Genomic DNA, 27,075 nt, shown 5'->3' with positions numbered 1-27,075 from the left:
TATTGAACAGGAGACGAAGAGCGTCGCCGTGCGGACTCGTCGAGGACGGGGCTGGCATCGACCGTCCTTGTCGGTCCCGCGTGAAAGTAAAAGAGAGCGGTTGAAAGTCTCACTAGCACGAGGAGAAGCTGCAAAAACACGATGTCGAACGTCGCCGCGATTTTAGTATTGCGGCGGCAACGGATGTAGATGTAACGCGAGGAGGTGTTGATGGTCCTCAAAGACACTCTGAGTGCACTGTGACCGAGAAGCCGACACCATGAGGAGGAACGTCAAGGTTTTGCTGCTCTTCTCCATGGCATGGATGTTTGTTATTATTTACTATTTGCAAACCACCGGAGACTCGAAGGTGAATTTTTCAAATATATGTTTACGAAAGCACGTTTTCACTTAACCTGAACGTCGGCACGATGCAATTTTGGTGGCGGCGAAGGGAGAATTCCGCCTGCGAGGGGAGCGCTTTTTCATTGTTTGGGACTTGCTGAGTCAGAAAAACCGCAACTTGCCCTATCGAACCCTCCGACGACTGTATTACGAGAGTTCTAATTTTCAGCCGTGAAAAAGTGGTGTTGCGACACTTTCACGATCTTCTAACGACTTTGTTGCGAAATTATTGCACGCTCAGTTTTTTGCTAATGATGGTATAATTGATTTTAAGACGCCCACGCAACTGAGGCGACAACTGTTGAATTGTAATAATAGTGAACTTTAAAAGAGACGAGTATGTGCAGCCTTGGCATTACCATCTAAATTTTTTGGAACAAGATGAAACTGAAAGTGAGAGATTTATTATTAGCGCATTGGATTGGTTTCATCGCGACATTGACTCTATTAAGCGAATGAAGAATCGTTATCAGTGCCGCAGTTTTAATAAAGACAGAATCTTTCCATTATTTCGATTGAAGGGAATCGTTGTAGCAGATGGTGTGACCGAATCTTACAATTCGATTCAGTGAAGCGAGTAAATGCAGCCAAAAAAGATATCGTACAATTAAGACGAAACTTATTCAACCACGTTTAGTGTGAACGATTTATTATACTTTTATGCAAAATTTAATGAAGTTTTTGGAGCGTGAACTCTCTTTGCTTACAGTTGAAACTTTTTTCGGTTTCCGAACTTCTATTAAAATTAGATTTATTTTGTTAATTAAGTTGCAAAGAGACGAAAGATTCAAGTTAACAGTATTTACAGAAATAAAGCATTTACGACGAGGAACAAACGCAGTTCCAAATTGATTTCGGACAGTTAGTAGCTAATTAAAGTTGCATCAACGCAAACCTCTTTACTTTATTTAAAATTAAGAGCCTATTCTCAAGCGAATACAAAAGTGGAAGTTACGCTTCGGTTAACTTTGTATTTCCTCATCTTCCACCGTGAGAATTTATTAAAATAACTCGCAGCTGGTGCTGTTTTGTTTCAAGTGTGGTGCGCCGTCGGGACGTACTTAACGGCGCTAATAACAAGGATTTATTATTTGATTGGGAGCGATCGATGAGAGGCGAATAGATTGGCCAGTTTACGGCAAATCTCAATGTTTTTTTCGACCTAACCCCAGCATCGATTAAACTTTCTAAAAATAGAGCTAATACCGACATTGCCAATTATGTGACGCCATGCTCCAAAATCGACAACTTCGTTTAACATTACGCATCTAATTGCAACTTATGAAAAAACCAAACACAAAAACCACGATGCATCTGTTTGGTCGACCCGATTTCTATGCATGTTTCTGTTTACTGATAATCATTTCCTTCAAATATTATCGTTGCCGCAACTTTTTTAATTTCATTGGGATAAAGTGGGATCAGCCACTGGTTTGGCCAAGATGATATCTTTCGCCAACCAAATGCGAAGCCCTATTTGGGAGATTGATGGCGTCAATTTGTGAGGATTTTATTGCCCAAGTTACCTGGGGAGGAGTATGTTTAATGTTGGCGCTGTCATTTCTTTAAACAGTTATTTACTCTGCAAACTGTTGCGTATTAAACGTTTGTTCTTTAACTTTGTTATTATTGCGGGTTATAAACGGGTAATAAGTAATAAATGCTTATCTCATTTTACGATATGTCGTGATACCTTCGAAATAAATTCGTGTGTAATTTCCAAAAATGCAATCGAGTGAAAAACAATAATGGGAACACAGCAAAACTTTTACTATAACTTGTTTTTTGACGTGTATGATGTATGAGTTGTTTTGGACAAAGTATGATACATAAATTTGATAGTTATTATCAACTGGTGGCGTTAGATTTCACTAATTTATAATGCATTGTTAGAATTCATTGATCCATTAATAATAATTATTTAATTGGTGTAATTGTCAAGGTGAATATGCCTCTGGAACATTGAACTTGTTTTTCAAAACTCTTCCAAAAATATTTTTGTGGGTGTAAAAGATCGGCTGATGTAATTCACGAATATTTTATTTGACAGAATGTTTTCATCGCTTTTCGTTTGGTGGAAAACGTCAGCTATTTGAATATTTGTCTTTTTATTTATAACTCTGGCATAAACAGATTCTTATAGGATGTTCAGCCCTCCATGAGGGAAATTGGATTTTCTTTAATAAGTTTTTAACGATTCCAAGTAGGAAGTCTTAGTCGTCGTTCTCCCCAGTTTTTTCGTGGATGACAAAACAATGACGAGTCATTCCGTTTCAACTTTCTGTTTTATTTGAGGCAAAAATTCGATTTGGTCGGGAATGCAAATTTGGAGAGCCAGTGTACCTAATTAAATTTTTAAGCTACGTTTTATTGATTCGCAGCGATACAAAGGGAAAGTATTGACAGTGTTGAGTGGGGGCTAGCGTAATTAGGGGCCCTCCCCTTACATTTGTCCTGAAAGGGCGCCAGATAAGTTGGGCACTAAAGAACGACATAAATTTCTTATCGCGACCTGTTCTGGCATCCACTCAGCCTTCTATTAATTTATGGCAATTGTGGAGTGCCAAGGCGAATTTTTTCGCCATTAACGCCTCGAACACTTACGAGGGGCCTAACGCTCTAAAGTGGGTCAGAGTCTGTACGTTTATTTCGGATGTTCTAATTGTACACAAGTGCGCTAATTAAACGTGACGAAGTTTCCTAATTTCTGGAGTCATTCGCAGGCGTGTTCTTAATTTATCGCGGTAGCATCCTGTCAAGCGAAACATGTGCTTGCAGGATTCGGGATTTAATAAGCTTCTTTACATTGTTGTCGGTTTGAGACAATTAAGCTCGACTTGCGACAGTGATGCGCCACATACGCTTTCCTGATCCCGGAATAAATCACCCGGAAGAAAGGATAAGCTGTTATTGTAAACGGAGTCGTGATTAATTGACTTTTATGGCATTGATATCAGGAATGATGGGCGGGATGTTTTAGCGGCGCCGACCGGAATATCAAATCTTGAAAAATCATTGCGAGCTTTCGAATTAACGGACAAATAGAGAGTCGCTCCTAGCTATCGCAGATCCGGAATAAGACCGTTTACCACTCCGGTGCTAATAGCCATGCCAAATAAATTTAAGCGTACAAAAGCATTCCAGTTTCCGGAGTAATTCTTTCTAGTTTCGCGTCGCTAATTAATGGAATTAAGGCAGGGACGTAGTTTTGAAAAATACCCATTTCGTTTATTAATTTAATCCTTCGGAGGTGGAGATTTTTCAAGGCATTTATTTCACTTATCCTCAACTTTATTAGATTTAATCCCCGAGTGCTGTCTTCGCGTGGGTTTGGATTGTTCAAAGTCCATTTCTCGACGGAATTCGCGAGGAATGTAAACGCGGTCAAGTAATTGCAGGAGGATCAATCTCGAGTCTGGAATCGATTCCAATCTGGGAAAAATTTTATTAACCGTTCCACGAATTACAAATAAACTTAATGGAACGGCGTCCATTATATTTGTTTGATTCAAGATTTCACGCAGGTTTTTAACATCGCTCTCATTATTCGCAGGTCTAGTTTGTGCTTTTTTATTTTTACGATCCACTACATTTTGCCTTTTGCTGCACGTCAGTCTCTCATCACATTATTTGATTCTTTTCCTTCACGTGTCACGCGGAAATTCCCTATAAAGCCTTTTATATTTTATCTATATTACATCATAATGCATTTTAGTGCTCGCTTTTCGATAAATGATCACAAAAAGGGTCTCATATGCAGGGAATTTCAAATAACACATTTCTGAAACCTTGATACTGATTGAACTAAAAAGAAACTATGGATTAAATTTATTTTCTATTTGGTCCATTAAGCTAAGTAATTACACGATGTTTTATTCTATTGATTTGCAAGAGTAGTTCCGTATTTCAAATTTTTAAATTCCACAAACTGACCGATATTCCTAAATATTTGGAATTTTATTTGCATTTGCAGTTATTGATTTTTCAACAAAAACTGGTATTGTTGTACAGCTCTAATAACCTCTTGTTTCATTTATTGTGATTTCGATAATTGGCCCCTTAATGATCGGCTTTTTGTTTTTTATTCGCTTTGGGATAAATTAAATGAAGAAATAAAAATATCAAATATGTAGGAGTTTAAGCTTGTTGACGCTTTGGCCGGAGCTTTAACCATTGTGAAGCGTTTTCAAGAAAGAAGTCGTTCCGAATGAGAATTTTTTCTTTTGATTTGTGGTAAACCCAAACTTTTAGCATCAATTGATTCTGGACAAAGAGTTTTTCGGTAAACAAAAAATAAAACAAGTAATCGGATCAATACGGCAAAGTTTGCTTTAATACCAAATGAACTTTCTGGTGGTTTTCAAGTTTCAATGATTGAGGGAATCAATCTAGCGAAGTTTACAATATTGTTTTCCATCTTTTGGGATTATTTTACGACAATTGCACGAATTTTATCTCTCGTAAATTTCATTTTTCGTCGACTGAATCTTCTGTATCCCTTCCGCCAGTTATCGATTTCTGTTTCGTTGATTTGCATTCTTGTTTACCGACTTCCGCTGGAGATCTCTCAAGGATATGGAGTATAAAATTTGACTTGGCTCCGGGAAATACATAATTTAACAATTTTCGCCAAGTCTAAGTGGTTAATTGATGATTCCCTCGTTAAAATTCAGTTGGGTTAATCCCGGATAGTTCTAAATGAAGTGTCACTTTCGATTCCGGTCGGAAACCAATTAAGTGGGGAACAGACTCAGACATTCCGGCCGTATCGACTAACAGAATCATTTTTCTTGCTCACAGCGTAGATAATAAATGTAAAATGTACCGTAGAGTATTACTCACGGGTAGTAAAGCGCGAAATAATTCCTAAGGCCTGTTAATTAATTGCAACCGTTAGTTTTTGTGCGTTAGAATTCAGCCGCTGTTTGATATAATGGAACAGAGCTAGACCAAGTCCAACCGCTTGGGTCAGTTCGGAAATCGAGAACTTCCCTCCAGAACTCGCTTGACCCCAGCAAATATTACAAGATTTCTGGCTGTTTAAATTACAAAGTACACAACCACGCTGAAATAATTACGGCGGCATTGGCAGTTGCGAGGAAATGAGTTCCATTTCGATTTTCCACTTGTCCAATCTTAGTTTTCACGATTCCATCCGACGTCGGATTTAATTCTTTCGGTGTGAATTTCCTGCTGCAAACAGTAGCAGGCTTCAAGTGCGAAGTGTCAATATTTGCACAATTTTTATCCGACACAAAGGACTGTGATGGAATTTCAAGTTTGCGACTTCTCGCTCGATCCATCACATTCACTTTGCAAGTGTCAGACTAAACTTTGGCGTGTTAAACAGCAAAAACATATTTGCGAGGTTTCTATAGCACTTCGAGTCGCTCGAGGGAGAAGTTGCGTTTAATTACATTTTTTTAACACAACGTGAAGACTCATAACGCCCAATTAAATAAATTACACGTTCAACTGGTGGAAAAGTTGCCCGAGCGCTTACTTTACAAACTAATATGCATATGAGAAGTTTTTCGAGGGTTTGCGCGTCGGGAATTAATTCAGTTACGACCAATTAGTTGATAAATTCGAAAGTGATGAATTGAACTTTGTGAATAACAATGAAATCGCTTCGAAAATATTATTCTAAATCGTTTTGGTAACGGTAGTTTAGAAAGTAATGGTCGACCTTCGCAAGGTATGTAATTATGTCATCTTGGCCGAATCTTCATTTTTAATATACTCATAAATTCAATTGAGCAAAATTGTACTTTCATTTAATCAGACTCGAGTGGTTCTTGTGATGTACTAGATTGTAATTGCCATAACAAGATTCCTTTCGATATCCAAGGTGTGCCAACTGATGGTCGATAAAAGTGTAATTTTACAAAACAGTAGGACTTGTTGATAAATCTCTGGCCTGGCACGCTATGGAAATTAATTAAGAACCTGGCAGATATTAAAACTTTTCATTTTAAACCCATCTGCTTTTATGGATAATAATAGATCGCATCTATAGGTCAAGGCAAATGAGACGCTTCCAAGTGATCGCAAAAGAAGAAGGTCCGCTTTGCTGTAAATTTTAATTAAATACTTCCATTAAAGGAAATTTCAGTCTTGTGGCTTTATTGTAAATGAAGCGTACCGTAATATCCCACGTTTTTGTTTTGGCACCATTGGGAAACTTTGCTTTGGGTTATTTTTATGTGGGAGTTTTGATTATAATGCTTTAATTCACTGGGGGCCTCAAGTGATGTTTATTTTAATCAAATTGTCAAATCAAACATTAGGCAATAAAACACGCCAACATTTCGCGTTGCTCTGTTCATTATATTACTTCCAAAAAAAATAATAAAAATTTTAGCCGGGACTTTTCGATCAATTAAGATAATTAAACAACTTTCTCATAAGAATATAGTTGTATCTTTTACACTTAATTAGACGATTGCTTCCAACAAGATTTTTTCATCGAAATTAACTTGTAGCGATGATATTCAAGTTATTTACCGACATAGTGAAAGACATTTCGTACCTTAATAATATGCAAATTTGAAGCATCTCGATAGACTACTAATTGTTTTTAAGTCATAAATTATTTAGTGTCCATAAATGCAGCTTTCGTAATCACAGTTTCAGAAAGTAGATTATGTAGCGATTAATTTAAGATTAAAGGATGTTTATTTTTTGTTGTCAAGTTTGTTATTCCGTAAGTAGAGGATAAGTGAAAGGTTTTCGACTATTTTTTTAATTCATATTTCACATTTATTCGACTTTCCTGGATCATCTAGGTTACTAAAAACGGTATTTGATGATATTATTTGCAAATATTGGATACTTTCACTCATGCTTGAAGAATCATGTAATTAAAAATATAAAATCTGACTTCGAAATCTTGTTATTACAAATACAGAATCATATAATCGTGAGTGCAAGTGGGTCAAATTATGTTTGATTCAACAAATAAAGCTGTCTACAAGGAATATCCAATTTGGATTTTGCTATGGAAGAGGAAACTGGAGAAGCTTATCTTTTTAAAATCACATTTATGGATGAAAGACGGCCTATTTGTACTTTGCAGGATCTTGTTATTTGTGAGTAGCTCTCTATGCCGATATAAACTACATATTAAAAGGTAAAATTCAAAAAGTTGCGACTACGAGAAGATATTCTGCTTTTATGATTAGAGTTAAAGCTTTGCTCCCAGTTTGTGATAACCGGCAATTAAGTCTTCCGTTCGCAAATCGGTAAATACGGCAGTAGAATGTCTACTTTCATCACTTGATAACATATCCGTTCGAAGCCATTATTCCACATAGTTTCAGAGAAATGATGACCATTTGCCTTTCTAACGTCTTCGTGATTTATTCGTTTCATAATAAACCCGCAGCAAGAATGGCCGTAAATAAAAAACAATTTTGCCGGTTAAAAATAGCGCATTCGGAGTGATTTATCTTTCTGGAAAAGTTTACGACGTGCTAACTCACCCGATCGATATTACAGAAGACAAACCGGGGAATTAAGCCCATGTATAAATTTCTTAGTACGGTGCTTGCAACTGCCGGAAACGAAAGCGTAAACAAGCTCCACCCACGAAGATGTTACCCTCGAAATTTTGATTAGAAAAAATCCAAAAGGCGTGGTAAACACCCAGTGACGAAATTTAATCTGACATTTGAGGAGTGAAAGGATTTTGGCTGAAGATGCAATAACCATTGCAGGCCATGTGTAACAAATAAGCGAGTACAGAAGCGATCTCTGTGGCTTTTATTGCGACTTTCAACAATTTGCGATTGCCTCCGATTGTTCCAAACTCAATAAAATTTAATGAGAGTGCGAATGCAAATCTACTAATGTATCTTAATGGAAGTTTTAATTAGTAAAGCGTTATTGTTATTTTGTAATATCCGATCTGTGTTTACCATGCAAATTCTGGGCCGGATAAACCCTTCGATTTAAATTTAGGAGGATACGAACCTTTACGTTTCAATTACTGTTTTTTCCTTCCCCAAATTAAAACATAAAACGTTTTTTGGGAGTGTAAATCATGAATGTGGACGTGAATGTTCCATTTCCAAATGAAATTTTTATGGATGGGTCGGTCAATCCGACCTTTTTTGCGTTAAATCGATTGGAATTTACACAGAATGCAGACAATTTACATAACTGCAAGCTAAAGGTGACGGAACAACAAGGTTAATTAATGCAAGCATAAAGCAGACTAAAATTGAAAGAACAACAAGAGAAAATAATCCTCAAAACAGTTGCTGAAACCTTTACTTTCATAAAGTTGAAATTATCTGTTTATGCGACAGATAATAATCTTTATAAGGCCTGGAATTAACATCGCGATTGTGAAAGGTTTAGGCGCCGTTTTCGGCCGTGTAACATAATACAGTTTTTTCCTACTTTATTTAGGTCAAATTAGCACATTCTTGAGTTTACCTACATTGGCGCTGACGTTTTTAGCATCTAATTACTTTAATAGCAAAATAATTCTCGTAGGAAAACTCGCGTTTAATTGTCATTAAGATATAATATCCGGGCAAACGGGAAACGTGTTCGTGACATTAAAACACGTTCTTGAAAATTATTGCCAAGGCATTTTAGAACTTAGACTACTCCCAGATCGATTTTTCGATTGTGATACAAATTTATCGCTGTTGCTGACTCATCCGATGAAGACCTACATTAGATGCGCCTCTGCAGACCTGGGCTTAATGGACCAGGAATTGATTCAGTGGATGTAAAGCTAGCTTCATTTAAATAAAAATCACTCAAGCAAAAAAGCTGAATTTTATTTATGATGCGACCGGAATTAGATGTGTTTCTCCGAGTGATATTAATAATGGAATAATTGGAAGGTCGATCGTTAAGCGCTCGCCTTTCAATTATGGATTGCAAGAGTCGGCTTTCAGTTTTTTGAAAAAATTTTAAGTGGATTTTCAACAGTTTCTTTTCTGTTGCTCCACTTTGAGGTGCTTTTACAATTGCAGGAAGTTCCGTCGAAGTGAAATGATTGCTGATTGCGAGCACACTTATCACATGTAAAGTACAGAGTGTGTAATTGTTGCATAAGACCGTTACACAGGGTGTTTATTTTGAACTGCATGTTTGCCATTTTATTAGTAATTTATTCAGGAAGGTGTGGCAACTCCGAAAAACAAGCTGCGCCGGGAATTAAAAACAAGCAAGTGTTGTTTACATTTGCTATTACTGTTAATAGTAATAAGCTAAATACGTTCGGTTTATTGGAGTTTACGTAGTTCCACTTTACAAACACCTGCCAACACCAAGCCTTGATTGAGTTTCCGTGCAGCAATTATAATTTAAGGAGTGTGTGTACCACGTAGGAACAGTTGTGTACAAAATTGAAATTCTATTGTACTTCACTCTGTATACACCGTCAAAGCTCTTGTGACAAGCATGGAAAACAATACGACGCTGGCATAAGAAATCGCGCTTCGATCCACTTTTCCGAAAAAATCCCTAATTCTCCCACAGTGTAATCGCGGAAGAGAAAGTCCGGATAATCTAAGTCAGATCACTTTTATTGTGAGAAAAATACAATTGCAGCATCCCGATCCTTTCACTATCGTTGTTACTCAAGAGTAATTGTTTTTCCAGACTGAAAACCGAGCTCTAAGACTGAAAGAAGGGGTGACGATGGCGCAATACAGCGACGACTCGGCTCCAGGCCCGGCCGTTCCCATGGCCCTACAGAGTCTGGAGACGACGGACAGCCGCCTCACCTGGAACTACTTCGACGAAACGGGCTACGTGTCCAGGGGCGGACTCCGGCAGGGGGAGGACCCCTACATCCGCAATCGGTTCAACCAAGAAGCCAGCGATAATCTTCCAAGTAATAGGGAAATACCGGATACCAGGAATGCGATGTAAGCCCATAAAAGCGACCATTATAAATCCACTGATAACGGATTCGTGTCGCATGTGAAACTTCAATAAATTTCTACTCTTCATTGTACTTGGAGATTAAAAAATCAACGGAGATTGGAGAGAACTGACCATGTTTTTGTTTACTTTCTCGCCTTTGAAACGGTGTTTGGGAGTCACGCGAAAACTGGGAAAAATTCGGTTGCGCAACGAATTTTCCCACTTAAAAATGATTTAGAGATTACGGCAGATGACCAGTACCGGCCGTCGGTATTTAGGCTACCTTTCTCTATTCAAACTAGTTGATTAATCGAACCCTCGGCTGTAAGTAAAAGTTGGCACACGTGACCCTGAACCTGATCTAATTCACTTTCGAATTTACCGGAAGCTACCACGGAAAAATTTCTAAAAGAATGTCTCTGCGATTGATCGGCACCATGTAATTTGCCTTGTGTGGGCTTCGCCAAATTGTAGGTACTTTAGCTCAATCATCTGCTTAATGCTTCGCAAACAAGGAAATTATTAGAACGGCTGAAACGTAATTATGATTTTTAAATCTTCAATCAATCACATCTTGGGGTTTTAACGTTATTTTATGTTTATCTTCGTGTTTTCTACTCGGACATTAATTGCGCTCCATTCAGTGTCCAGTTTGTTCTTCCGGTGAAAATTATTACGAGCGTCATATGCGGCCGATTATGATCGGTTTGGGGAATTGAATCAAGTTTTGTAACATCGGTTACATCATTAATACGCATTTCCATGGGGAGAAATCTATTTCCCGCTCTGCACTAATAATTTATTATTTCACTTTCCCGATGATTGATTTTGGTCGTTAGGTCAATAACGCATATCGAATAGTAATCAAAAGTTCAAACATTGCCCGTGAGTTTCCACAACTCGGTGCAACTTGTGTAATTATCGCGGTTGAAACGTTTGGGAGTTGTATTATAGTCGGTAAAACACTGACAAGTGCTTTGTGCTCAAAGAAATTTCATTTTACCATTTGCAAAGCTTGGGTTATTTTACAAGATTTTCAGTGAAATTATCAGAGTTGCTTGTTTTACCTATTACGTTTTATGACGTCAGGAATTTTCTCTGCAATAATAACAGTAGCAATGTCCTGATATAGTTGTTGGGAAAATTTCAACAATCGGCCAATAACTTTTACTCTGCAATTCCATGCACTTTCAGATTGTTGGCGACTGCAAACAGTCGATAGGTACTTGACGTTGGCTGAATTTTAAAAAGTTTTACTGTTCGCAATATCGAGATCGTTTCTGTTTTTAGAATAGTCAATTAGTGGAATAACTGCACATTCAGCAAACCCGAATTGAAACAGTTTTTGATTTAACATGTCAGCCAGACTAAAAAAGCCAAAAAATAAATAATTTCACTCGTTATACAGAAGTACGTATGAGCAATAATTTAGATATTCTCTAATGACCTAATGAGTCTTTTATAACATTTATTATGTAAGAATACGTGCCATAATTTGTTCCAGCGTGGAACAAGAGCATTATAGTCTCAAATGACAGGAAGTGTTCTAATTTTCTAGTATTATAATTATAAAATACCTAGACAACTACTTTATTAAATATAAATACTTGATGGTCGACTTTTAATTTATTATGAATGAAATATTTGTGTATGTAATTCGAGTACAAGACATTTAAATATGTTATACACGTTTTGCAGCTGCGATTGGCTAAGTATTTATCAGACCGTTGACTTATAAATTTTTCATCAGTTGAAGATTAATACTTTATTAAAATAAATAACACTATTAAGCGTATTCTTTTTTAATTGCATCGGCAATTTTCTCTGCGACCATAACAGCGGGTGCATTTGCGTGTCCCGAAATGGTCGTTGGAAAAACTGCGGCACTAACAACCCTCAACTTCTCAATTCCGTGGACTTTAAGATCTCTATCGACAACGGAAGTTGTCTTATTTGGCCCCATTGCGGTGGTGCCACACGTATGATAAATAGTTTGTGCCATTTGACGAATCATGCACTCCCAGTATTGTCTCGAATGCTTGGTAAAGTCGCTACAAATGGGTACATCGAGGAGCTTGGCATTGATTTTTTTGAAAGCTTCGGTTTTTGTTAAGTTCATAACGAACTCGATTCCTTCAATTAAATTATCAATGTCTTCTGCTTCTGCAAACATGTTCAAGTCGACGAGAGGAAAGTCGATTGGATTCTTTGATTGTAAAGTGATTCTCCCTTTGGATTTTTGATGCAAGAGGGTCAAGTATACCGTAATGTCGCTCCGTGAGTTGATTCTGCTCAAGAAGTTGAGGGCGAGGTTGACGTCGTAATTGTAAATTCGTTTTAAAATTGGCTGAGTGGGGCCGCTCGGAGGAATAAACAAGTATTCAACGGTGGGGAGGTCCTCAGGACCGTCCCCAGTGTGAATGAAGCCGATGGTTTCCAGCATTGAACTTGTTAACGGCCCTTGCCCTTTTAAATATTGTTCTAGCAACATTTTGATTGTTGTATCGGAAAGTGTGTAATTGGTTTGTATTACCAGACCGGGAAAAAGGGGATGGTCGAGTAAGTTCTCACCAACTGGCAAGTCCTCAATTACTTCAATACCCAACTCTTCTAAATGTTTTTTGGGACCTACCCCTGACAACATTAAGATTTGGGGCGAATTTACCGCCCCTGCCGAAAGTATGACTTCTTTGTCAGCCGTTGCCGAGTATTTTTTGTTTTTGGTGACAAATTCAACCCCTTTTGCTTCTTTACTTTGTGGGTTTATTATAATTTTGGTCACTAGAGCGTTAGTTACGACATCGATGTTTTTCCGTTTTCGGGCATTATCTAGGAAAGCGGTACCCAAACTTTGTCTTTTCCCATGTTTTGTATTGATTTGTGATTTATCAAAACCGATTTGTTTTTTACCGTTATAATCAAGACGTGTCATATTTAACTCATCACACGCAGTGATAAAATTTTCATAAAGATCTGAAGCTGGAAATGAATATTCAACGTTCCAGAAACCCCCAATTCCGTGATAATCTGGATCGCCGTCAATTTGCGAATTTTCCGATTTGGTGAAGTATGGAAGCACGTCTTTGTACGACCAACCTGGGTTACCTAAAGCTTCCCAACGGTCATAATCTAGAGGATTACCTCTCGCGTAAATCACAGCATTTGTGGCACTGCTACCTCCTATAGATTTACCTTGAGAGATCATACATTTCTGATATTTCATTCCTTGGATTATTTTCGATTAAGTTTGTAAAGTAGTGATAGTGGTACTTACCTAAACAACAATTTTTTTGAGGCGTACTGTAGTACCCCCAGTTCATATCACTGAATTGCAGAAACAGGAAATTTGCAGGAATGTTACTAAAATCATTTTCTTCACCTCCTGCTTCTAGCACGAGAATTTTCCAGTTGCTTATTTCTGTCAATCTTGTTGCTAAAACACTTCCACAAGACCCAGCTCCTACTATAATAAAGTCATAATTTCCCAAATCAGTTGTTTTATTTGAATCGAGTCCTCGTTGAAATTCTGAATTGCGTTCAGGAAGTTGATAAATAAGACTTTCAGCAATTTTTTTAGTAAGTAGAACTGAGTAGTAGGCAGTAGTTAAAGAAGAGTTAACACCTACAATGAGGACACAAAAAATTACTAATTTCTTGAAGAACATGACGAACTTTGACTGTGCCTGACGTATTCTGACGTTGTATTTATAAGCGATAAATGATAATTATTATGAGCGATAAGCGTAGTGCATGGACGGTTAATATGTTGATAAATACTCTTTTAATAAGTGTTGAAAAAAATTAAAGCAAACAGAATATTCATTTAATGATGGAATATACTGTGCCAGTTGTGGACACACAACTGTAGATTTGCAAAATTTTTAACGGTCAAAGCTGAATAAAAGACAAGAATTAAAGTTATTATTTATTTCTAAAACCGTATTCGTTTTTAATAACATCTGCAATTTTCTCTGCAACCATAACAGCGGGCGCATTGGTGTGCCCCGAGATTGTTGTTGGGAACACGCCAGCATCCACCACCCTCAACTTCCCAATTCCATGAACTTTTAGATTACTATCGACAACGGAAGATGTTTTATTCGGTCCCATCGCTGTTGTGCCACATGCATGATAGATGGTTTGTGCCATTTGACGAATCATACACTCCCAGTATTGTTTCGAATACTTGGTAAACTCCGTACAAATCGGTACATTAAGGAGATTGGCATTGATTTTTTTGAAAGCTTCGGTTTTTGTTAAGTTCATAACGAACTCGATTCCTTCAATTAAATTATCAACGTCTTCGGGCTCTGCAAACATGTTCAAGTCGATGAGAGGGAAATCGATGGGACTCGTTGATTGTAAAGTGATTCTTCCTTTGGATTTTTGGTGCAAGAGGGCCAAATATACCGTAATGTCGCTGCGTGAGTTGATTCGGCTCAAGAAGTTGTAGACGAGGTTGTCGTCGTAATTGTAAACTCGGTTTAAAATTGGGAGGGTTGAGCCACCGGGAGGAATAAATAAATATTCGACAGTGGGCAGGTCGGCAGGGCCGTCTCCAGTGTGGAGGAAGCCGATGCTGTCCACATGGGCCGGACTTGTCAACGGTCCTAGCCCTTGCAAATACTGGTCAAGTAATATTTCCATTGTTGTACCAGGGAGCGTGTAATTGGTTTGTATTACCAGACCGGGAAAAAGGGGGTGCTCGAGTAAATTCTCACCAACTGGCAAATCTTCAATTACTTCAATACCCAACTCTTCTAAATGTTTTTTCGGACCTACCCCTGAGAGCATTAAAATTTGGGGCGAATTTATGGCACCTGCTGAAAGTATGACTTCTCTGACAGCCGTTGCTGCGAATTTTTCTTCTTTGGTGACAAATTCAACCCCTTGTGCTTCTTTGCTTTCTGGGTTTATTATAACTTTGGTCACTAGGGCATTAGTTATGATATCAATGTTTGCCCGTTTTCGGGCATTGTCCAAGAAAGCTGTACCCAAACTTTGCCTTTTCCCGTGTTTAATATTGATTTGGGACCTATCAGTACCGATTTGTCCTTTCCCATTGTAATCAAGACGTGTCATATTTAACTCATCACACGCAGCGATAAAATTTTCATAAAGATCTGAGGCTGGAAATGAATATTCAACGTTCCAAAATCCTCCGATTCCGTGATAATCCGGATCGCCGTCAATTTGCGAATTTTCCGATTTGATGAAGTATGGAAGCACGTCTTTGTACGACCATCCAGGGTTTCCTAAAGCTTCCCAACGGTCATAATCTTGCGGATTCCCCCTAACGTAGAGCACAGCATTTAGGGCACTGCTACCCCCTATTGATTTTCCCCGAGGGACCATACATTTCTGATCTTTCATTCCTTTAATTATTTTCACTTAGACGTAACATGTAGTAATAGTGGAACTTACCCAAACAACAATTTTTTTGAGACGTGCTGTAGTATCCCCAGTTCATATCACTGAGCTGAAGAAACATGAGCTCTGCAGGAATATTACTAAAATCATCTTCTTCACCTCCTGCTTCCAACAAGAGAATTTTCCAGTCACTTATCTCTGTGAGTCTTGTTGCTAAAACACTCCCCGAAGACCCAGCTCCCACTATAATAAAGTCATAATTTCCCAAATCCGTTGTTTTATTTGAATTTGAAGCTGGTAAACAAATGCTTCAGCATTTCGTTCGGTAATTAGGTTTGAGTAGTAGTCTGTAGTTAAAGAAGAGTTAACGTCTATGAAAAGGACACAAAAAATTACTATTCTCTTTAAGTACATGACGAATTTTGAGTGCGCTCAAGGTGTTCTGTTATGCTATTTATAGAGGGATGATTATCATGAGCGATATGTACGTAAAAGTCGATATCTTGATAAGAACTACTTAAAAATAGCTCAAAAATAAAGTAAATACTTGCATTAAATGATTTGAAAATTCGATTGCCAGCGGTATAACAGTTGTACAACATACCTCATTCGTGAAAGAATTTTGAATGCGTTTTTATTTACTCCCAAATAGTAATATCAATAAAAGTTGCATTGATTTCCTAGAAAGCGCCAGCTTTGTACTAGTTTTAGAATAAATTCACTTCCTTCAATAAAACTGCCAACATGTGTGTCAACATCTTCTTCCGGGAACAAATTTTCAAGTCGGAATATTGTCGCATCTTTCGATTCTTGAATACTCATACGATATGTTTTACAATAGAGACTAAAAATAAATTTAAGATGGTGGCTAAGAGCTTCTAAATTATTTATGTCCAGTTGTGTTAATTTTTTGGGCATTTGTTACAATCTCCTGAATTCTGTTGACACATAAAACTGCATTACGGCACCATTACCGCCGTGTAATTTTTCTCTAGACGCCCCACATTTATTATCTCAAAATCTCAGCTACTATATTATCTTGAAGTGTTTTGTTGCTCACTTAAACAACAATATTATGTTTGCGGGATTGTATATTCCCTCAATTTATTTTGGTAAATACAGCAGCAAGGTTTATATTAAACTCAGCTTCTCCATCTCCTAGATCATCGATTTCGGGAGCTAGTGGCGGAATCGCGAAACTTCCCGAATTTAAAATGATGAATGTTAAATTGTGGCGGTTAGAATTGCTTGAATACTCGGAGTTTGTTTCATTTGATGAAGCTCCGCTTTTGAATGCCGAGTTGGCAAGTGCTAAGTCGTAAACGGTAGCGTCTGTCGTGCATTTGGTGAATTGGGTTTTTGTAATATTCAACGGTGAATGAACAATGAGTATTTAAAAGAATGGACGGAATAACAACGAGGAAAACGTTGTATTTTACCGACAGAACTACTGAATAAACTTGATGGAATTATTTTGAATATATGATATACCAATTTTGCGAATTTGTTTGGACCTTAGAGGAGACATAAAGGACGCACTAAACCCTCCGTTTTGTGTTTTCACAAGGCTGCACTAAAGAAATTTAATTCGTAGATGGTTTGGACAAAACAAATATTCCAGCCGCAAAATGAGAGCTTTTTGAATTTTTTATCACAACATTTCGCTCTAGCTTTGTAATATTGAGTAAGTTTTACCAATCGGATTCAAATGTTGCGTTTTCTACTCTCGTTGATAGAAGTTTGAAATTTTAGTAAAGAAACTGAAGAAGAGCTAAAACACCAAATTATATTTTGCTTCTGTATTGTGTATGAGTCTACAATACAATTTTCTGGTACAAAGTTTGATGCAAATTTTAAGTTCAATCAAACGGTAAAACATTAAACTTCTTGAAGCTAATATTATTTTGCTTCAACGTAACGTAAAGTGGAAAATTGTAACTTGGGGACGCCGAACTTGTGTTCACCGTTTTAAAACGCGAAAGTTTTTAATTGATTTTTGCGAGTTACCGATAAATTCCATTTAAGGTGTCGACGAAAGCTCTGGAGGACCGATCTGCCTCCAACCAGCGTGATAATAACTTTCCACAACGAGGCTCGTTCCACTCTCCTCAGGACCGTTGTTAGGTGAGTAGATTAACCCTGCAATTAAATTCGCAGGGCGGCCCCTTTGTTTGCAAAATTCCCTATGAATTAGGCAAATGAAGAAAGCTTTTCTGGGGGGATTAAGTGAAACAAAAATTTCTCGTTCGTTGATTAATGTTCCCTTTTTAAATGCAGGAAGTAAATTCGGGCCCGTTTTCGCGTCATATTTCAAGTCACGACGAACAAAACACGAAAAAATCTCATATTAATTCCACAATCGCGTACGATACGAATCTCATTGTTTGCGATCTAAGTGAAACTACCCAGAAGTAGCATTGTTTCGCCTTAATTAACTCACTTAGGCAAGAATTTCCGGTTGATGTTCTCCTAATTTTTCAGCGTTCTCAACCGGAGTCCGGAACATCTGATCAAAGAGATCATTTTGGTGGACGACTTCAGCGATAATCGTACGTATGCGGGCCAAGGGCCGCGCCCGGAATAATATTTTTAATTTCGCAGCTGAGGACGGAGAGGAGTTGGCCAAGATCCAAAAAGTCCGGGTGCTCCGCAATGATAAACGTGAAGGATTGATGAGATCGAGGGTGCGAGGGGCGGACGCGGCCACAGCTTCTGTACTCACGTTTCTGGACAGCCACTGCGAGTGCAATGTCAATTGGCTCGAACCCCTGCTGGAAAGGGTCGCCGAGGTCAGTATGAGGGCTTATTCAAAGTTGCTCTGCTTAAAATAAAACCACGAGGCGAGGGTAATTAAAGCAGGAGTGTTTCAAAGAGGATGGTGGAACTGCACACGGTTTGCGAATTAATTAATTGAGGGCTTCGAACTGCAAGAAGGTAGTTTTTAGCGCAGTTAATTTCAACCACCGTAAAACGAAAATTTGAAAATTTGAATAAGTTTGTTTTTCTTTGGCGCTTTTGTGCAACTTCTTTTAGGAAATTTTTAGGAGTTGTATGGGCAGTGCTGGGCTAGGTGTCATCAGTCATCACTGTGTGATCTGTCAGCAGCGTCAAGTCCTTTATTGATAAAGCCCGAATAATTAAGAGGAAATAGCTTGAACAGATTTTGATAATAAGTTAAACTAAACTAAAACACAACAAAAATAAATAGTAAAAAAATAGTATATTACACTCTTTTTATAAGAGTTAATTGTGGCACTCCTTCGTCGTGCTCTAAAATTATTCGTGCCATCTTATAAAACTTGTATAATAATATACTATTTTAATTCGCTTGTTTTGTGATATTGTGTTTTCAAAACGATTTATAATTTTTGACAATAAATACAAGTGTAAATCCAAAAAAGAACCGAATTTATTTCGAAACCAGATTGTGGTTGCTATCATTCAGCGAATTTTTGTCTGATTCTATTTGTTTATCTGGCCTGGTCCATTTTTTACGCAAATTGTTTCATTGTTTGGTTGTTTAGCTGATTTGTGGTCGATATCTGGACAGTTACATTTACCAGACATCTGGCACAGCCTGCAAATGCATTTGTAACGAACCGTTTTAATTTTTAACCTGTTTTAAAAAGAGGCAAAGAGCTAGGAACGCCGTTTAAACGGCCAAAAGTTGCTCAAACTTTTCACGCTTAGGTGGCGTAACGCGAAGATATGAGAATTTTTTACTTGTGGTGAAAGTGCCGTAAATTGCTAATTGAATAATTTCGGCAAGTTTGCTACACTTTTTCCTTCGTTTTCAGTTTGACTTATCGTTTCTGTTATGGTTTGTTGGCTTTGCGTCGAGATTTGATCGGGAATAATAGATTTCGCGGCACAATTGGACAAATTACGAAGAGTTGATAATCTTCCCAAGTCACGAAGACTTGTTATTGCTTTGTCACGAAGTCTTACTCACTGAGGAGTCTATTAAGCTGGGAAAATCGAAGCGGGAGCACCATATCGCACTGCAGTCTGAATAAATTTCAAAAGTGTACATTTTCCCGATGTTTGTGCGCTGTAAATATTGCAAACATCGATCCCTTGGCGGTTTTTCGCCGTTAATAGTTTGTCTCGCTTGTTAGCATCCAAAATGTGTTTATCTTGCCCTGATGCATGTCCTTTGGTTTAGATCTCGTTCTAATTCAATAACTTTGGGCCAATGAAAGGGTCTGATAAATAATTCATCCAGTCCTCGGGGGCCACAAAACGAAAGCGTTTAATTAATTTCCGATTCATACAAAAGAAGTTTTTAATTAACGCGTCCCGATTTATTCCAGGACCCCACTCGCGTCGTTTGTCCGGTTATAGACGTAATCAGCATGGACACGTTCCAATATATCGGCGCTTCGGCCGATCTGCGAGGGGGCTTTGATTGGAATTTGGTTTTCAAATGGGAATATCTGGGCTATGCTGAGAGGGAAAGTCGCCAGAGGGACCCAACTCAAGTAAACCGCCAATCTAAATAAAAAATATCCTAATCGGAAAATTCCAGGCGATTCGGACCCCGATGATCGCCGGCGGCCTTTTCGTTATAAACAAGGCGTACTTCGAAAAACTGGGCAAATACGACATGAAGATGGACGTGTGGGGAGGGGAGAATCTTGAAATTTCGTTCCGGGTGTGGCAATGTGGCGGAAGTTTGGAAATAATTCCGTGCAGTCGGGTAAATAGCACCGCAACTTGCTTCAATATCCAATCAATAAGCACGCATAATTATAGGTGGGGCACGTGTTCAGGAAAAGACACCCTTACACCTTTCCAGGGGGCAGCGGTAACGTCTTCGCCCGCAATACTCGCCGAGCTGCTGAGGTCTGGATGGATGACTACAAACACTTCTATTATGCTGCCGTCCCTTTAGCCAAAAATATTCCATTTGGAGAGTGAGTAATTTTGTAAGTTATGTAATCATGATGATAAAATTGTTCCAGTATTTCGGAACGTCTGGAATTGAGACGTAATCTCCAGTGCAAGCCGTTCAAGTGGTACTTGCAGCACGTTTACCCGGAACTGGCAATTCCGCAGGCGACTTCTGCCCACGTGGGCGAGCTGCGGCAAGGAATGTACTGTCTGGACACGATGGGGCATTTGATCGATGGTACCGTGGCGTTGTATCAGTGCCACCACACTGGCGGTAACCAGGAATGGGGTCTGACGAGTGGTGGTTTGATTAAGCACCACGATTTGTGCTTAACGCTGGATGATTACATGAAGGGAGTGCAGGTCGTTATGAGGATTTGTGATGGGTCGGATAGCCAGAAATGGCATTTGATCGAACCGGGTGGTTTGCTGCGGCATTCCAGGTTTCCTCTATGCTTAGATTCTAGGTTTACGGACGTTAAGGGTATTACGGCCGAGCGATGCAATAGTAATTTAGAGACGCAAAGGTGGAAGCTTACCAGTACTTCGTAATTTAATTGTTTTTTTGATTTGCCCGATTTCTAGTCAATTTGAGAAAGACGCAAGACCGGAAAGTGTAATTGACTGCAATCAAAAGATAAAAGACATATATAGGTCATCGTGATTTAACCGTAAATGTTGTAGATATTTTATACAAAATTCATATTTATAACGGAATTGTTGATAAAGTGGGTACAGCTTTTTTGGTTCCGGTTGTTAGTGTAAATCAAATTATTTTCAAATACTCATTATCTTTAGGGCCAGTGTTGATCATTACATAGATTATTATCAACTTAATCATTTTATTTATCACGTTGGTGCAGACTTAATACGAAAAGTGCTCCCATTTTTTGTATTAATTGAGCAGTGTTTGATGAGTGGTTGTGATACTTTAGGAAATTAATTAGTCATTTAACTAAATACCTTCAAATTTAAGTTCCAAAACGGGTATATCTTCAACCCTGCACTTTTTCAGTGTATTTTCTCCTTATTTCTGTTTAGTTCAAATCCGACAGCAGTATTTTTTAGTTACGGTTTGATTTCATGCAAGGTTACGTAGACAATAATTACAGCATCCTGTAAAAGACTCCTAATGATATCGTTTGTGTTACCTTATTTGTTTTTTGTACTTATTTTTATGTAAATATGTTATTTTCCAATTGTACTTACCAGAAGTTATTGTAAATATTTATAGCGAATTTATGTAAAAATTTTGTATTACTCTAATTTAAGGGAAAATAAATCATTAATTGTACTTTTTTTGAATTATTTATTTCAAATTTCTTAATAAAAGCACTTTTCCGAACTCTTTGTTACTTTATTACAATAGCACCTTTTCAGCGATTGTGGATTTAAAATAAAAAAATATGAGAGTACACAAGGTATAAAATTACATTATCAAGATAACTTTCTTGGGCAAATAATGCGTTAGATCACTTGTAGATCCTTACAAACTTAGTTTTTCTTTAAATCTTCAGAAAATAACTGGTTTTATAAAGTCATTTTTTTTAAATTTCAACAATTTCTTTAAAACTGAGCTGAAACAATTCGCTTTCGGAAGTTAAAAACGGTTGTTTAGTTGTATGAGACTATGATTTATCAAAAAAAATTATCTTTTTACGAACAAAAAAGACCAAAAGGGTTTTGTCAAACGGTCAAAATAAAAGATCAAAGCTGTCATCGGAAGGTTAATAATTTTTACGGAAATTGTTTAACCAGATTCTGATACTTACTAACATCTGTATAAAACAAATAATGTGATAAAGCGGTCAAAAAAAAAGTGTTTTTACTGTAAAATTACTATGGGCGCTGTTCCAAAAGGCATAAATGTTACATTGTGGACATCCAGTTTTTCGAATTGGCGTTTAAGGGTAAATAACCAGAAAAACTCTACTACTATTAGAAAAAATCGGGGAAACTAAATGAGAAATGATCTACAGGACAATAGATTTGAGGACTAATTTGTAATTTTGAGGTTTGTTAAGCTTTACAAAAGTAAATGGAGTTCTTAAATTCAACTGCATTCTGTATTTGCCAATTAGACTAGAAAACTGTTTTTGCTTGTTCTGTAAAATTTTAAGTTTGGAAAGACCAATTCACTTATTTCATTTCTCATTTGTTCCATTGAATTCTGCGGCTCATTTTGCGTATAAAACCAACAAGATGTAAACTTTTAAAGTTTTTTGCTAAAAATTAAGGTAGGCAATATTTATAGTGAAAAATTTTATTTATCAAAAAAAAAATCATAATTCAAAAACCAAAAGTCGTAGAACAATGGGGTTTATTGCATTGAATTCAGCGGCTCATTTTGCGTATAAAACCATCTTTTAACAAGATGTAAACTTTTAAAGTTTTTTGCTAAAAATTAAGATACGCAATATCTATAGTGAAAAATTTAATTTACTAAAAAAATTCATAACTTGAAAACTAAAAGTCGTAGAGCAATTCGGTTTGTGGCATTGAATTCAGCGGCCTATTTTGCGTATAACCCCATTTTTTAACAAGATGTAAACTTTTAAAGTTTTTTGCTAAAAATTAAGATAGGCAATATCTATAGTGAAAAATTTTATTTACCAAAAAAATTCATAACTCGAAAAATAAAAGTCGTAGAGCAATTCGGTTTGTTGCATTGAATTCAGCGGCCTATTTTGCGTATAATCCCATCTTTTAACAAGATGTAAACTTTTAAAGTTTTTTGCTAAAAATTAAGATAGGCAATATCTATAGTAAAAAATTTTATTTAACAAAAAAATTCATAACTCGAAAACTAAAAGTCGTAGAGCAATGCGGTTTGATCCATTGAATTCAGCGGCTCATTTTGCGTATAAAACCAATTTTTAACAAGATGTAAACTTTTAAAGTTTTTTGCTAAAAACTAAGATATGCAATATCTATAGTGAAAAATTTTATTTACCAAGAAAAATGCATAACTCGAAAACTAAAAGTCGTAGAGCAATTCGGTTTGTTGCATTGAATTCAGCGGCCTATTTTGCGTATAACCCCATTTTTTAACAAGATGTAAACTTTTAAAGTTTTTTGCTAAAAATTAAGATAGGCAATATCTATAGTAAAAAATTTTATTTAACAAAAAAATTCATAACTCGAAAACTAAAAGTCGTAGAGCAATGCGGTTTGATCCATTGAATTCAGCGGCTCATTTTGCGTGTAAAACCATTTTTTAACAAGATGTAAACTTTTAAAGCTTTTTGGTAAAAATTAAGATAGGCAATATTTATAGTGAAAAATTTTATTTACCAAGAAAAATTCATAACTCAAAAACTAAAAGTCGTAGAGCAATGCGGTTTGTTCCATTGAATTCAGCGTCTTATTTTGCGTTTAAAACCATCTTTCGACAAGATGTAAACTATTAAAGTTTTTTGCTAAAAATTAAGATATGCAATATCTATAGTGAAAAATTTTATTTACCAAGAAAAATTCATAACTCGAAAACTAAAAGTCGTAGAGCAATGCGGTTTATTCCATTGAATTCAGCGTCTCATTTTGCGTTTAAAACCATCTTTCAACAAGATGTAAACTTTTAAAGTTTTTTGCTAAAAATTAAGATATGCAATATCTATAGTAAAAAATTTTATTTACCAAGAAAAATTCATAACTCGAAAACTAAAAGTCGTAGAGCAATGCGGATTGTTCCATTGAATTCAGCGGCTTATTTTGCGTATAAAACCATCTTTTAACAAGATGTAAACTTTTAAAGTTTTTTGCTAAAAATTCAGATAGGCAATATTTTAGTGAAAAATTTTATTTACCAAAAAAAAATTATAACTCAAAAACTAAATAAAATGAGAATTGCCGGGAACTGTGTTTTGAAAGAAAAAAAATATTACAAGAGAAACAGTTTTGGTGGATGCGCCGGGTTTAACACCACAGTAGAATCCTTGTTTTTAGTGTAGTTCCCGTCTGCTAGATGTCCCTGTGTCTCTGAAAGCTCTCTTAAGCGCGTTTGTTGTAAGAATTGGTGACTTTACGCGACGTCTGTTTGTATTTTGGGGTAATTGTGTCGTGAACGAGGCAATATACAATCTAAACTCCGTTTAAAGCTCGCGAACAGCAAACTTTTTAAACGCTACAAAAATGCAAATGGTGCGACAATTCCAAATTGAAACGAAACACGACAGGCCCCATTTTTCGGTGTCCCATTACAAGCCGTAACAACCCTGACACGAAATAATCCCGCCTCGAGTGCGAGGGAAATTGGCCGGAAGTAATTCCATGCAGTCTAGTCCTTTCCGCTGCCACCACAGAAATTGCCGCATAATAATCGCAATGTTGTTGCATTTTTCTTCCGGTCAAAAACAAAGGATTTGTCGGGCCCGGAGATGGGACTCTATTAGCAGATGAAGGTGCGATAGAAAGCGCACGTGCTGGCGCAACTTAACTATTTATTATTTTCGGATTTTTCTTTGGTTTAGCTGGCGTCTGCGATCACGGCATGATTTGCTTAAGGGGCACGCTGATGGGCCATTTCTGCTAATTATTATTCGGAGATCGGATATTGCTTCTCACGACATTTTTTTCTAAAATTGATTGTTGATAGTTATTTATTGTTTGTTTTAATTTGTGGTATAATTGCGTTGGTAAACAACGTCTGTCTTTGGCTTTTACGTGGGAGTCATTATGAAATTTTGTTTATATTAAGGTAATCCTTGCCTGTAACTTATTTAATTCTATAGAGTTTCGCAAGTTAGATTGAATCTATAACTAAAGGGATAATAAATTCGTTCAGCATGTATTAGATAGAAAGTTTCTAAAGTCCCGGCTTACGGCGAATCTTGCGTCGTTCCGCGTTCAGCTACCGATGCAAAATATTAACCTGGATAAAGTGCATTCTCCTGAACCACTAATGAGTCGGGTTTTAATCGGCAAAAAGGCTCTGTAATTATGACCGAAAGCTGTCGCCGTGAGTTTCGCGTTCGAGAAGTGGATTTAAATGAATAACTCAGCAGAATTTTATCGAACTCCTACAACAACACGAAACAAACTTCTAAATAAATGTCTACACTTCAATAATGGCCCCGGCTACATTAAAACACACTCAGACTCCACGCCTAATCTGATTACGTATAAGTCGAGTTTAAAGTTGGAGTTTATGAAGCCGAGGGCGCAAGTGATAATTCAATCGTTTGTGCTGGCATTAAACAACAATCAGGTGTCCCCGTAATGAGTATTTAGCGACCGCTCGATAATTTATGCGGGGCTGCGATGAAATCCGAAAAAATCGCAAACAAATCACGTCCGAAGCAAATTCAATCGCCCATCAGACCTAATCGGACTACTATAATGAAACAATCAATACTCTGAATTAAACGAACAGAAAATAAATAACGTAATCGAATTGTCTTGAGCGCAACATCATTCATTTTGGTAGCAGCGCGTGTTAGGGCCAGCTACTGGCGTTAAGAGCGATTTTTCTCCAGGATCGACGATCATTTTGCACCAAAAGCCACAAAGTATCGAGCCATGTTTAGAAGGGTAATAGTTTTTAACGGGTTGGGGGCACTGAATTTACAACAATGAATGGTAAACTCATAAACAAACGGCAGATACAATACTGCTTTTATTTGCGGTCGATAAAACAAATATTTGTTCCTACACAATAACAAAAATCTATCATTGAGCACCATGTGGTCGGGCATTGTCACATAATAATCAAAATGTGGAACAAGCTATCACAGGTACGGCGAAATTAAATCGGGCTTAAAAATAAATTGGAAACATTTGGCCTAGAATCGAAGGCATTAACCTCATGATTACCTCTGCACTGCCATTTTAATGTCGAAAAGTAAAGAGTATAAGTAAATGTAAGATGTATCAATATATTTTTTTTTAAGAAATTATTAAACATTAAGTATAATAAAAACTTCCAGATATTCAATCTTAGATTTTTTTATCCACGAAATTATTTATTTAATTTAATCTAATATCAACAGCACATCTTTTAGACGAAAAGGATTGTTACTTTATATAATATTTTTGAACGTATAACTTTAAAAAAATCAAAAGTACGTGCTTATAGGTATTCATTCCTTCTTTAAGAACCCAAGTTTGAAAGACATTTGTTATGAGCGCCCAGATTTTTTGTTTTTCAAGCAAAGTTTTCTGTTATGTCGTAATTCCTTTCGCCTAAAAAATACAAAAATAGCATACACACTGGGTGCTTAAAAATCGGCGCCGCACCAACTAAACGGTAAAAATAGTAAAAAAAGTATTAAAGGTATTGATAAATAAGGAATTGATTGCAATAGAATATAATCAACAATAAAAATAAATTATTTTCGAAACGGTTTCTTAAGAAATAGTTCCCAATGTTAGCACATTTACAAACTGTAATTTTTGATAAATTTTTATTTTTTTAAATTAAAACAACTGCTAACGTCTGATAGTATTTTTAAAAGTAATTGTTCATGATTATGTTAGAGAGTTAAAATGTTAAAGTTAAAATAAATAAGTTGTATTCCAAATATTTTTCAATATAACATT

General features: G+C 36.9%; 3 protein-coding genes across 5 annotated transcripts; 1 reads left to right on the top strand and 2 right to left on the bottom strand.

Moving 5' to 3' along the window:
* The first annotated feature begins 105 nt into the window (after positions 1-105).
* On the top strand, positions 106-21,832 carry Pgant2 (Polypeptide N-Acetylgalactosaminyltransferase 2). Of its 2 annotated transcripts, none has more exons than XM_964528.5 (9): positions 106-349; positions 10,009-10,277; positions 17,671-17,769; positions 18,127-18,194; positions 18,247-18,434; positions 19,959-20,126; positions 20,174-20,344; positions 20,401-20,561; positions 20,610-21,832. In XM_964528.5, the coding sequence occupies exons 1-9, from the start codon at positions 260-262 to the stop codon at positions 21,088-21,090; spliced, it is 1,695 nt and encodes a 564-aa protein (XP_969621.2). In that variant the 5' UTR covers positions 106-259; the 3' UTR covers positions 21,091-21,832. The 2 variants fall into 2 exon arrangements, with proteins under 2 accessions (XP_969621.2, XP_015834778.1); XM_015979292.2 differs by lacking the exon at positions 106-349 and adding an exon at positions 9,669-9,936.
* Positions 11,883-13,942, bottom strand: LOC103312774 (glucose dehydrogenase [FAD, quinone]). Its single transcript, XM_015979291.2, has 2 exons — positions 13,550-13,942; positions 11,883-13,500 (listed from the first exon to the last, which is right to left on the bottom strand). The coding sequence occupies exons 1-2, from the start codon at positions 13,938-13,940 to the stop codon at positions 12,062-12,064; spliced, it is 1,830 nt and encodes a 609-aa protein (XP_015834777.2). The 5' UTR covers positions 13,941-13,942; the 3' UTR covers positions 11,883-12,061.
* Positions 14,188-16,158, bottom strand: LOC135267173 (glucose dehydrogenase [FAD, quinone]-like). Of its 2 annotated transcripts, XM_064359094.1 has the most exons (3): positions 15,700-16,158; positions 15,270-15,650; positions 14,188-15,206 (listed from the first exon to the last, which is right to left on the bottom strand). In XM_064359094.1, exons 1-3 carry the CDS (start codon positions 15,764-15,766, stop codon positions 14,197-14,199), a joined length of 1,458 nt encoding a protein of 485 aa, XP_064215164.1. In that variant the 5' UTR covers positions 15,767-16,158; the 3' UTR covers positions 14,188-14,196. The 2 variants fall into 2 exon arrangements, with proteins under 2 accessions (XP_064215164.1, XP_064215163.1); XM_064359093.1 differs by having other exon boundaries at positions 14,188-15,650; positions 15,700-16,157.
* Positions 21,833-27,075: the final 5,243 nt, after the last annotated feature.

Source organism: Tribolium castaneum, chromosome 9 (genome assembly GCF_031307605.1).
Source record: "Tribolium castaneum strain GA2 chromosome 9, icTriCast1.1, whole genome shotgun sequence".
Lineage (NCBI taxonomy): Eukaryota > Metazoa > Arthropoda > Insecta > Coleoptera > Tenebrionidae > Tribolium > Tribolium castaneum.
This window is presented reverse-complemented; position numbering and strand designations above follow the sequence as displayed.

Excerpts from the sequence above, each read along its gene's own strand:
- Pgant2 (XM_964528.5), top strand. The coding sequence starts at position 260 with ATGAGGAGGAACGTCAAGGTTTTGCTGCTCTTCTCCATGGCATGGATG. Across the intron at positions 20,345-20,400 it reads AAATAATTCCGTGCAGTCGG|GTGGGGCACGTGTTCAGGAA; the intron begins GTAAATAGCACC and ends GCATAATTATAG. Across the intron at positions 20,562-20,609 it reads AAAAATATTCCATTTGGAGA|TATTTCGGAACGTCTGGAAT; the intron begins GTGAGTAATTTT and ends AAATTGTTCCAG.
- LOC103312774 (XM_015979291.2), bottom strand. The coding sequence starts at position 13,940 with ATGTTCTTCAAGAAATTAGTAATTTTTTGTGTCCTCATTGTAGGTGTT. Across the intron at positions 13,501-13,549 it reads TCAAAAAAATTGTTGTTTAG|GAATGAAATATCAGAAATGT; the intron begins GTAAGTACCACT and ends AAATAATCCAAG.
- LOC135267173 (XM_064359093.1), bottom strand. The coding sequence starts at position 15,766 with ATGTTTCTTCAGCTCAGTGATATGAACTGGGGATACTACAGCACGTCT. Across the intron at positions 15,651-15,699 it reads TCAAAAAAATTGTTGTTTGG|GAATGAAAGATCAGAAATGT; the intron begins GTAAGTTCCACT and ends AAATAATTAAAG.